This window comes from Hippopotamus amphibius, chromosome 3, assembly GCF_030028045.1.
Source record: "Hippopotamus amphibius kiboko isolate mHipAmp2 chromosome 3, mHipAmp2.hap2, whole genome shotgun sequence".
NCBI lineage: Eukaryota > Metazoa > Chordata > Mammalia > Artiodactyla > Hippopotamidae > Hippopotamus > Hippopotamus amphibius.
In genome coordinates, this window is record NC_080188.1 from 81,072,413 (window position 1) to 81,085,628 (window position 13,216).

Below are 13,216 nucleotides of genomic sequence, written 5' to 3' on the forward strand. Positions count from 1 at the left end.
AAACTAAAATGACATTGTGGGTAGAACCTTTGGGCTGGTTTCAGTACATTGTTATGGCTTATAACTGGTATTGATGTGTATAGGCTTATACTGTCAAGCACTCATAAAGTGGCAGAGAGAATGTTCCAGATCAAGAACTACATGTAGAAAAGTGACAGCAGGATTTATTCTCCTGCCATTTGCCATCAGTAGTAGGTCAGAATTTAATACAAATATCTCTACCTGCTCATGTCCTATTGATTGAGAAGTCAGAGTCTTATACCTAAACCTGAACCAAGAGAGGTGGCCCACAAACTGCAACAAAATTCAAGGGCCTGCTTGCCAACTAGAGCTTGTTGATACTGAATGGACAAACGCAACACTCAAACTCTGGCAGCCAAAAACTGCTGTTGCTACATGCAACGGCCTTTTTTCAGTCTACATCTTACTGATATCTCATCATATCCTACCTTCTTGAAATATTCTCATTCTTTGGCATTACATTTTCCTGGATTTCCTATTTTTCAAGGCTCTTCTGTTTTTGTTTTGTTTTCCTATTTCATTTACTTAACACATTTAAATGTTGCATGTCCTCAGAATGCAGCCCTCATTCCTCCTGCCCGTTCTACAGACTTTCCCCAGGTGAGTTCATTTCCTTGCAAGGCTTCAGATTTCATCTAAATGGTAATGATTCCCAATTATTACACTTTTCATTTGAGCTCTAGACATACCTTCTTATATTTAACTGCCTAGACAACATTTCAGTCTAACCATTTCTCAGGGGTTTTCCATTTCAACAGATCTAAAGCTAATCTTCTCCTTTTCAGTTCATTCACCTCCTCCCCACAATCCCAACCAGAACTCCAACCCCAATCGTGGGGGACAGAGGGGGGATATATACAACTACTCCTTCCACAGTGTTGCCAACCTCAGTCTGTGCTACTGAGCAGTTCAAGCTGAAACTTGGGGAGACACACTGGATACCTCCCTTTCTTATGCTCCTCCAAATTTAACTCATCTCCAAGTCACACAAATTGTATCTCTTCAAAGTCTCTAAACAAGATGTCTCTCTTCGATGATCCTATCAGAATCACATTTTACCTCAATTTCTACAATAAGTTCCTGCCTCCAAACTGACACTGTCTTCCTGAAATCACTAAGTGTCGGTGATACTTGACTTCCAACATTCCTTAAAGCACTGGAAGTGCCATCTTGTTTCAGGGCTTTTACACATGATGTTCACTCTTACATAGGTTAGCTCATTCCAGTCTTTCAAATCAAAATTTAAGTCACATAAGAAGACATTTCTGACCATCTTATCCAAAGCACTCTATCTGCACTCCACTAACCACTATCACAACACCCTAATTATATCCTTCCTTTCACTTAACACAGTTTTTTATTTTATTTACATATTTGTTTAAACATCTGTGGGCAAGATGATATTTATATTGTACATTAATGGGTGACTGATACACTGTAAGCGCTGAAGATCTATTTAACTGACTGACAATAAATGAAGACCTTTAGCTTTCATTAACTGTGGGAAAACATCACAAAGAGTTCCCAAGTATGACAACACATAAAACTCTTCTTAAAACAAAGAGATAATCAGTAGAAAAAAAGAACTTTTTATTAAGATAAGGAAATCTACTATGCCATTCTGAGCTGCATCTTCCTGAACCCTGAAATTTCTCATTAAACTCTAAAATTATCTATCAAAGGCTTTACTGGGATTGTAAAGCAACTATGGCTAATAAACCAGAAGGGCCTCTTTATGTATCCTGTTTACGTAAAAGTTATAACCTGTTACATGTCCACGGATTCTCTGATATTTTCTCTTCAAGAGATGGAACTTGATTCTCCTGCCGTGAAGCCTGGGCTGTATTTAATAACTCACTTGTAACTGCAGCTCCTACTTATATCCTGACTATTATTTTTTGATTCTATTTCAATTGCATTTGTAATAAGATAATAACTAAAAAACACTGAAATAAACACTAATCAAAAAGCTCAAATAATACAAAATTAGGTATGCTAAAAGTAAACTGTAGGTTTCTACAGCTAATACATTTCAAGCAATAGAAAAATCTCAGTGTTAACTCTTCCTAGTTCTTAAATTAGTTAATTAAATTGTACTGATGAAGAATTAACACCTACTAAGAAGGAACACAGTTAATGATGGTGGTATTTAAATATAGACAACTGGTCAGCACACAGGAAAGAGAGGTATTCTCTATATTGTGAGAGATGCTTCGGCATTTTAACGTTCCTTTCAAGTAGTTATTAAGTAACTTTGAACAATATATATACTGGTTATTAAGTCCATATGTATAAACAAAATTAATATTTGAACTCTGATTTACCAGAGGTTGAAGATAAAAGTCTTAATTAAATATATTGTATGCAAAATCCTTAACATGTGGATTTGATATTTACATCAAAAGAGAAAAAAAATGCAACAAAATATGACATAATAAAGCAAAGTCAAATCATTTTTTTCAAAATGATAAAAAAGTTTAATCTGATTTATCATACATGTTAAATGGTACATTTGAAAATGGGTATGTAATAAGTACTTTTGTAACTTAGAAATTTTAAATATAGAGAGCCTATTTTTCAATGATCTTTGTTAAGATAAAATTTAATATAATAACATTTACCAAACTTAAGCGTACAGTTTAGTAAGTTTTGAATGTACCTATTTCTGTAACCAACTATCACAGAAACATTCCAAAAAGCTAATTCCTTTGTCCCAGTTACTGGCTCCTGGCAACCAATGATCTGCTTTCTGTCACTAAATGGTTTTGCTTTTCCAACAATTTCATATAAACAGAATCACATAATTTCACATAATTTTTCAATCATTTCATATAAGGAGTATCATAGCCCATGGCTATGATGTATATAGCCCATGGTACTTAACTTCTTGTACTCAGCACAATGCCTCTCAGATTCACCCATGTTGTTGCATGTATCAGTAATCAATTCCTTTTCATTTCTGAGTAGTATTTCATTGCATGGATGCAGTACAATCTATTGATCCATTTACAGCTGACGGAACTAGAAATGTTTTCAGTTTGGGACTACATGAATAATACTGCTATTAACACTTCCTTCCACGTGAACACGTACATATATTTTCATTACTCTCGCTAAACACCTAGGAGTGGAACTGACAGGATGTAAATTTATTGTATATTTAACTTAATAAGAAAACTGACAAATTTTCCAAAGTGACTATATTAATTTGCATTCCTACTAGCATAGTCCTAGAGTTCCTGATGCTGTATACTGGTTTCACATTCTTGATCTTTCCCTGTTTATGAAAATCATGTTTACAGATTTCTTTACATAGCATAAAATTCATCCTTTTTAGTTGTACAATGCAATGAGTTTTGCCAAACAAATACAGTTGTGTAACTCCACAACAATCAAGATAGGAAATATTTCCATATTATCAAAAGGTTCCCTTACACCCTCTTTGGTAACTAATCCCCCTTCTTTGCCTCCAATCCATTGAAACCACTGATCTGATTTCTGTCCAAGTAGTTTTATTTTTTCCCAAAGGTCATATAAATGGAAACACACAGCATGTAGTCTTTTGTGTTGGCTTCCTTCAGTGAGCATAATACTTTTTAAATTCACCTGCCTTGTTCTGTGTATTAGTAGCTTCTTCCTTCCTGAGCAGCATACCCTGTTGTATGGATGAATGTACCATAACTTGTCCGTTTACTGGTTGATGACCATATTGGCTATTTCTAATTTTTTATGACTATGAATAAAGCTGCTATAAACATTCATGAATAGCTCACTGCATGAATATACATATATTCATTTCTCTAGGGTAAATGCCTTTGAGTGAGACTACTGGGATGTATGGTAAGTGTATGGTTAATTTTATATGAAACGGCAAAACTGCTGACTTCCCCATCAACAACATGTGAAGTTCCAGTTACTCTGCGTTCTTCTTAGCTCTTGTTCCTATCAGTTTTTAAAAAGTCATTGTAATAGGTGTGCCATGAGATCACACTGTGGTTTAAACTGGCATTTCCTTAATGACTAATGATGTTTGGCATCTTTTCATGTGTTTGATATTTCTATCTACTCTTTACTGAAGTAACTGTTCAAATCTTCTACCTATTTTTTTTAACAAATTGCTTCTCTTGTAATTAAATGTAAGAGTTCCTTAAATAGCCTGTATATAAATCCTTTGTCACATATAAGGTGTACAAATATTTCAACCCAGCCGACAGCAAATCCTTTCATTTTCTTATGAGTGTCTTTCAAAAGCAAAATGTTTTTAATTTGAAAGGCCAATTAATGGGTTTTTTTTTTAAGTCTTATCGAAGAAATTTTTGCCTAACTCAAGGTCACAAAGATTTTTCTCCTATGTTTTCTTTAGGAAGTTTTACTTTAGCACTTATGTTTAGGTTATGTTACATTTTGAGTTAATTTATGTTACATTTTGAGATAAAGGGTGAGGTGGGGTTTTTTTGGCTTGTTTTGGGTTTGTTTGTTTGTTTGCATATGGATATCCAATTGTTGACCACCATTTGTTGAAAAAATTATCTTTTCCCGTCGACATATCTTGATACCTTTGTTGAAAATCAAATTGACCATTTATGGATGGGTCTATTTCTGGACCCTATCATATTCTATTGCTCTATAAATCTATTCTACAAAAATACCAAATTATATTAGTTAATAAAGTTTCATATTGTATTGAAATCAGATAAAGTCCTCCAACTTTTCCTTTTTCAAGATTGTCTTAGCAATTCTAGATGTTTGCATTTCCATTTAAATTTTAGAATCAGCTTGTCAGTTTCTCCAAAAGAGCCTTTCAGGATTTTGGATAGGATTGTTTTGAACCTAGATCTCTTTGGAGGGAACTAACATCTTATTTATATTGAGTCTTCCAATTCATGAACATGGTATAGTACAACTTTTCATTTTTAGGTTTCTTTCACTTTCCTAAACAGTGTTTATAGTTTTCAATGAACAAGTCTTAAGAATATATTTTCAAATATATTTTGATACTATTTAAAAAGTGCTTTAACTTCAATTTCCAATTGTTCATTGTTAGTATAGAGGAATCAACTTACGTATGGTACAAAATAGCTAACTCGTTTGAGTTCTAATAGCTTTTTTTCTTTTTAAAAATTTTGCAGTTTCCCTTGTAATTTCACACTAAGTCATGTATATATACTAATAAAGACAGTTTTATTTCTTCCTTTTCAATCAAGATGGTCTTTAGTTTCCTTTTCTAGTCATGCCTTTTTGTGGATTTGGAATTCAGGAAATGCTGGCCTCACAGAATTACCTGGGAAATGTATCCTTCTCTTCTATTATCTGTAAGAGTTTTCCCAGAAATTGTATTACTTCTTCATTAAACATTGGAGAGAATTTGCCAGTGAAACCATTTGACCTAGGAATTACAAGAAATTCCTAGAAGATTTTAAGCTACAAATTCAGTTTCCTCTGTAGAATTATTAAAGTTATCCATTTTTATCAGTGAGATCTGACAGTTTGTCTCGCAGGGAATCTGCCCATTTCATCTAAGCTGTCTAAGTGGCATAAATTTGTTCATAATATTTCTTTAGTTTTTAAAAATACCTATAGGATCTGCAGTTATACCCCTTCTTTTATTCTGATATTGGCAATTTGTGCCTTCTTTTTTTCAATAAGTCTTGTATAGATATTTATTACACTTCCTAATCTTTTAAGAGAAACAATTTTTCATTGCATTGATTTTTCTTTATTATTTTTCTTTGCTTTTCATTATTGTTCTGCCTTTGTTTGTGACTTCCTTTTTTCAGATTAGTTTGATTTAATTTGTTCCTCTTTTTCTAGTTTCCTCAGGCAGAAGTTCAGTTGCTTCAAAACAATATACCAATAATCATTTACAATGAAGCATGAAACAGAAGGTCACATGGAGAAGGCGAGGTTTGGGGGGGGGGGGGCGGGGGGTGAAGGGGAAGCTGAGACGAAGCGAGAGAGTAGCATAGACATATATATGTACTACCAACTGTAAAATAGATAGCCAGTGGGAAGTTGTTGTATAACAAAGGGAGTTCAACTCGAGGATGGATGATGCCTTAGAGGACTGGGATGGGGAGGGTGGAGGGGACTCGAGGGAGGGTGGGGGGGGGAGGTGAGGGAGGGAGGGAATATGGGGATATGTGTATAAAAACAGATGATTGAACTTGGTGTACCCCCCAAAAATAATAAATAAATAAAATTACAAAAAAACCAACCAAACAGAAGGTCATGAATTTCAAAAGTAATTAAAACAAATATTAATACAGATTATTTTCCATATTTTTCTCATATAAAACAGTACCTGGTTTGAGGCAATCCAAAACTGGTTCCAATACCAACACGAGGTAGATAGTTAACCACTTTCTTTACTGTTGCAGGGTCTGGGAAGTTGAACATTATAGCAACTAGGAAAAATAATTTTTAAAAGTTAGAATGAAATATGATTTTCTTTCTGGAAAACTGACTTCTTGGTTCAATAACATGTTTACACTTAGTTCAGGTATCTATCAAATAAAATTCTTACCATATCACTTTTATTATAGTATATATCAAGTTTCAGCATTAATATGCCAGAGATGATATTCATTTTACTCATTAACTACCATAGACAGCTCCTTCTCTAAATACTGCCAGAACTAAAAACACCTATTATTGCATTAATGTGACACGAAGTTGAGATTTTATCTAGCTACAACTTTGAATTTACAAAACTGAATTTTGGCAAGTTAAAAATATATCTATGAATTTCTATAGAAAACTTTAAATTTCTAAAATTATATATTTAACAATCTAATACCAAAAAGTCTACACACACATATATACAATGGAATATTACTCAGCCATAAAAAGGAATGAAATTGAGTTATTTGTAGTGAGCTGGATGGACCTACAGTCTGTTATACAGAGTGAAGTAAGTCAGAAAGAAAAAACCAAATACTGTTTATTAATGCATATATATGGAATCTAAAAAAATGGTACATGAACCTAGTGGCAGGGCATGAATAAAGATGCAGACGTAGAGAACGGACTTGAGGACACAGCGGGGGAAGGAGAAGCTGGGATACAGTGAGACAGTAGCACTGACATATATACACTACCAAATGTAAAACAGATGGCTAGTGGGAAGCTGCTGCACAGCACAGGGAGATCAACTCAATGCTTGGTAATGATCTAAAGGGGTGGAATAGGAAGACTGGGAGGGAGGCTCGAGAGGGAGGGGATATATGTATAAATACAGCTGATTCATTTTGTTATACAGCAGAAACTGGCACAACATTGTAAAGCAATTATACTCCAATAAAGATCTGAGGGTAAAAAATAAATAAATAAATTTTCTAAAAAGTCTACACATACAGCTACTAAATTGTCAGCTGTATTTACTTCTAATCATCAACAGCTTAAAAAAATTCTCTTTACAATGCTTATATGTTTATGCTTTGTATGTTCATATAATCTGGAACAATGTGTGACCTGAAGAAAAATTTTTCCTCTATGGTCAATAATCAAATTTAAATGCTTTTTAATCATTTCTATTTCAATAAGTACACATTTTGAGAATATTAATAAATGTACATCATATAAATATATTCAGCATATAAATGTTAATTTATAACAGTCATCTATAAATTTTTATCCTTAAAAAATATGAAAATAACAAAGTCATAAAATCATGACAGAGAATTTAAAAGATATTAATTTGGTTAGTCTTGAAATTTTAATTATATTAACTTCTGCATCAGAACCATAATCTATAAATACTCATCTAGAAGATGATCCTTCTCCTCTACCTAGCCTAAAAAAATACTATGGGCCAAAAAATTTTATCAATGTTAGTGTAATTTTTAGACACTGGCATTATAAAATGTTTTACTTAAATAAGTATATGATCATTCACTAAACACTTAAAATATATTTAGAACTGCCATATACGTATCCAACATAACTTTTTAACAAGCTTTTCTTGCATATTCACTATTACACTAAATACGGGGGGGGGGGGGGGGTGGGTAGGAAAAATTCAGGTTATGGCAGGTCACCAAGGCCATGAGGGAAAGGCAATAGAAAAACACACAAAGATACAAAGCAAGGATGCATAAGAAATTTCAAAGAAGGAAAATAAACAAGGATGAGCAAGTAATAAATATTGTAAGGTTGAAACCCCTTTGGGACAGCAAGAATGCAGACTGAACTAAAGTGTGAAACATTCGCTTGATTATTTGCCTGGAAGAATAATGTTTACATTAGAAAAAGAGGTATGTGTGTGAGAGAAGATCAAATATGGAGGGGAAAAACATTTTTTCCTAAAGAATCTGTATTCCCTAAAGACACATGATTTCATTAAAAAGGAAAGTATGTATGGAATATACATTGTATGTAGATGTTTTAAATGACAACTTGTAGATTATAGAAAGAGAAAATAAGAAAACTTAAATCTACTTAAGTACAATGAGCATGTACAATAAATCACAAGGTTTTACATATTCTCCCTTGTATGCTTCCACTCATATCTGACGATGCTTTTCCTTGAAGTTCACCTTGTCTCTCCTTCTTGTCTTAATGAATTTCACCAAGTTCAATTCTAAACCCACAAATTGAATTTTAGTTCTTTCAAGGATGATGTAATACAAAGCAACCAGGACAGTTCAGTACCATTTTCTGATGGTCCCTTTATAAATGGCAATAGATTAGACAAAAAAATTAAATAAATGTATGAATCATTTGATTACCCTCTCCCCTCTCGAAATGCAGCCACCTTCCAGAAGGAGTTTGAGCATGAGAGCAATGTTGAGGATATCAAAACTCTACAACTGATTAAATGGGTAGTTATCTCCCATATTAACAATGCCCTGCACTAATCTGTGATTTGACCAGAAAGATAAAATACTACAGATGATTCTAAGAATGACCAAAGGGGAAAAAACCATGAAGATGCACATGGTTCAAAAAAGAGGTCAGTAAGGCAGAGAGTAGGTTACAAAATTCTGTCTAAATGGAAACAATATGATATGTTCAAAATGAAATCTTAAGGAGGTGGAGGGTAGCTTTGTAACAATATGCACCTACGACATATTACCTCTGTTTGCCATAAAGATCTCCAGGGCTGTATTTTGCAACAGATAACGACGAGAAAAGATCGACCGTATCTCTGTGAACAGCCATTTTCCATGCAGTCCTTCTGTATATGCCAGGATCTAGTGAGGAAGAAAAGAATTCTGAGTAAGTAACAACAGAATTTTTTTGTTCTTCCCCCCAGTGAAAACAGAAAAGTCCCTATTAAGAAAAATATTTTCTAAGAACTGAATAAACAGTTATTGAAATAATTTGGAGGGTGACTAAGAAAATAGATGGCAATTCATGACAAAGATGTTTAAATGAAAAAGCAGAACAAAACTGTAATACATCTATTTATAAATATATTTGGGGGCTTTTTAAAACAATGATGTAATCTACTGCTTTTCAAGAAACACATATTGCATTATTGATTGATTTTTGAATCATATTATAGAAAGTAAAGTTTTAGACAAACCTTAAAAAGAAGAAAGACCTCAAAAGAATGTCCTACGTGCTTATAGATCACATATAAAATTCAGCTGCATATTAATATGGTTATAATATATCCAGAAATACTTTTTACATACTTTAAAATTACAAATTTAAGTTCATAACTTCAAAAAATCACACTTATAAGGTCACTGTTAAGGCAACAGTCACTCATTCAGAAAGCACAAAGGCTGACTGTATAAGAGGTTAAGTATCATTTTGTCAGCTAGGCTAAACACAAACCTGCAAATGAACTCAGCATAATCTCTCTATGGAGTAGGTGGTTGTCAGAGTAACTTGTTACAATTCTTGTCATCCCATGTGACAGTCGCAATGGTTTAGAATGTGCTTTGCCAACTCAAAGTAATCCTGTCTTTAGTCCTAAGCCACATTGTTGCTTTGTTATTCAAGTTATGTTTTTTAAAAAGTTCATTTCAAAAGCTTAATTATGAAGGTGTTAAAGGAAAACCAGATTTGGAATTTCTCCACACTAGTACTTCACAAAATATTAATAAAGAAAATGAGATGTATTTGCTATCAAATACTGATGAAAATCCGCGAAAGCAAACTAAGTTAAACAGCTAAGATAAATCTCTCAAAAGTAACCACCATTAAAAAATACAAATAAAATGACAGTTGGTTATGATATTGCATTATAAGGACAAAGACGGGATAAGCAAAGACAGGAAAAATAATGAATAGCAAGAATTTATCCCACATAAATGTTCTTTTTGGATTTCCATTTTCTAGACCTTAGTTGTAAAAAACATTCCCAATGAAAAATACGGAGAGGAGCGTTGGAAGAAAAAAGAGAGCAACCTCATTTAATTCACTAAATATGTATTTAGATTTTTCTGTAGAAAATATTCTATTTCTGGCACCACAGGATCTAGAAATGAAAGACTGGGTTAGGCTCAGTGTTTTCTGAAAAACAAGACAACAATCCAAAGTCCCAAACAACTAACTAATCACACTTTCAGCTTTAAAACAGGTGACAGAGAAAACCCTAACTCTTTCATACTCACCACCATCAGAAATTACAATATTTCTGGTGCTTGTCTACTGCCTCTCTTCAGCACTAGAATACCAGAATCTAAGTTCTTCTAGACCAAAGGCTTTGAATGAACTCTCTTTCCATCTTCTAGAACAAGATCTGACACAAAGTAGATGTTTTTGAATGACTAAATGAATCAATGAATGGCAACTAAATTCTACATATGATCCACATTAATTTGGGGGGGCAATATATTTTCCCAAAATTTCAAGCAGTTGAAAATACTTGAGAAAATGATTACTCACATAAATATTCAGATTTCTGGTTTCTCAGGAAAAACTGGAGCATCTGTCAAACCTAGATCTATATATACCACATAGTAAAATTGGCATGCAAGCTCCGTTTTGAAACAGTCTCCCCTCATTCACTCAAATTACTATTATCTGCCTAGTTTTCACTAGTATTTGAGTTTGCCATACTTATCAAGCAGTAGAGAATCCAATATATGTTCTGTAACACTTGTAGTCCAATCTATCCAACCATTAATAAGGAGAATGAAACTTAAACAAGATAAATAATATAAAGTCCCTTGGGAAGTTAGTGGCAAAGTCTGGCCTACTCCCAGATTTTCTAACCCAAATGTCTAGAGATTACTTATATACTACATTGTCACTTTTCTAAAAAAGGATTTAAATATTTGTTAAATTAGAACTCAACTTACCAGAAATTTTAATCAACTACATTTGTTTTCCTGTACTTGTGTTAAAAGTGAAAGAGCAAAATCAAACAAAAATAAACAACAAAGCTTTAGTCTTTAAGCTCTGTCATATGCTTAAAAATATCACACACTGGTATGAAAATTGTACCTTTTGTATCTACAGAGCTCTATAATAAGACTTGTTGCTCGTAATGGTGATGCCAACAATTGTAAGATCACAGTCATGTAACTACAGATTTAATTATTTTCTAGAATATTCCAATTACTAGCAGAAGTAAGTATACTAAAACATTGTTATAAGATTTTTCATGTAATAGTTTTTCAATAATCAAAAAGTTCAATTTATTCCTTTAAGCACTTTAGTTGTTTAAATAATATACTTGAAATACAGCAAGTGGCACGGTCCCTTAAAGTCTGTTTTATTATCAAATGTCAAATATATTCAAAACTACAGAAAATGACATAAGCCCTATGTATCCACTACTGAACCTTAGAAAATCCTAACATTTTGCCACACTGTTATATATATTTTAAAAACTTATAAAGCATTACAGATAATGTTGAAATTCCCATATATAACCCTTCCTGATCCCATTTTCTCCCCTCATCAGAGCCAATCACTACTTGTGTCTTGAGGTTTATCATTCCCATGTAAGTTTTTATGCTATCAGCACATATACATCCACAAATAATATCCAGAATTATCCTACATATTTTCAAACCTGATATAAATGGTATCATACTGAGTGTATGACAGTGTGCTGTCAGAGTTAAATATAAGCAGGTAAAGTAATGTTTTAAAACTTAGGGAAACAGAAACAGGAAGAGAGACAGAAAGTTATTTAAAAATGCCAAAGATACCAAAATTTAAAATCTTACACAAAAGAATTAGACCGACCTAAAAAAATTAACAAATGAAATTCTATACTTATGGTCAAGACAGTGGGGTTTAAAATAGAAACAAAGAATCTCTTAACTAACAGAATTACTGGCTGAAGTTGATATAACATTTCTATAAAGTATTCATTAGGAAAAGGTGTCAGTACTGAAAAGCAGCTGAGGCCTAGCTAAGCAAGAGGTTTATTTCTTATTGGAATAGTATATTCCTGGTCTGAGGCTTCACTTCAAAGTCTCCAGAGTTCAATTAAAACTGGATTAGGTAGAAGCAGACCCTTCTTTGGGACTTTCTGTTCACTGAAACTCTACATACACTGACAGCACCCTAGACAGAGGTCTAGCCCTCCAATGAATCAGTTGCTATGGAAACCATATCATTACCATTGCTCTGCAGTTATGACCCCAAGTCTAGAATAGCTTGAAAGCTTAAGCCCTCAGCACTCTCTCTGAATGTTTACCACCTTGTTTTAATATCGTTAGTATTATTATTAGTGAATTCAACTTTCATTTTTTAATAATTCGTTTGAACAAAGATAATTTATTGCTTAAATGAAATGTTGACTTAAGGTTGTAGAGAGGAAAAAGGGAATCAGTATTTAATATACAAATATGTATATATACTCACACATATAAAAGCATATATACTATTTCTTTACATTAAAAATATCAAGCATATTTTCTTTAAAATTTTTATCTGAAAATTGTGACTCTCAAAAAGGATTTATTATTTTGCCCAAATAATATACACTTTTTTCTCTACACTTCAAACAGTATACTATGAATACATGTGAAAATTTCTTCACCCTGTTGCATTAATTGGCTCGAAAGCAGAGTATTTTTCACCTTTAACCATTCATTTTGAAAAGCTAACAAATTTATCCAAATAACACTTTCTTCTGCTTTCTCATCCTCATGAAAGAACAAAAAAGAAACCTGCATTTATTGCCCAATTGCATGAATCTCTTATTTACTGAATATTAGGTATGTTCAAAAAATAGATTTAAAATAGTCTCTGAAAATATATCCATATTTGTTCCACCTAAGTA

At 32.9% G+C, this 13,216-nt stretch overlaps 1 protein-coding gene across 6 annotated transcripts in view; it reads right to left on the bottom strand.

The window, feature by feature from the left end:
• LRBA (LPS responsive beige-like anchor protein) overlaps nt 1-13,216 on the bottom strand; it is a 687,888-nt gene that overhangs the window by 196,498 nt on the left and 478,174 nt on the right. For all 6 annotated transcript variants that reach the window (XM_057725704.1, XM_057725703.1, XM_057725702.1 and 3 more), the window contains 2 exons: nt 9,095-9,212; nt 6,323-6,425 (listed from right to left, as the gene is read on the bottom strand). In XM_057725704.1, coding sequence (XP_057581687.1) covers nt 6,323-6,425; nt 9,095-9,212 — 221 coding nt within the window. The remainder of the gene's footprint in view (nt 1-6,322; nt 6,426-9,094; nt 9,213-13,216) is intronic.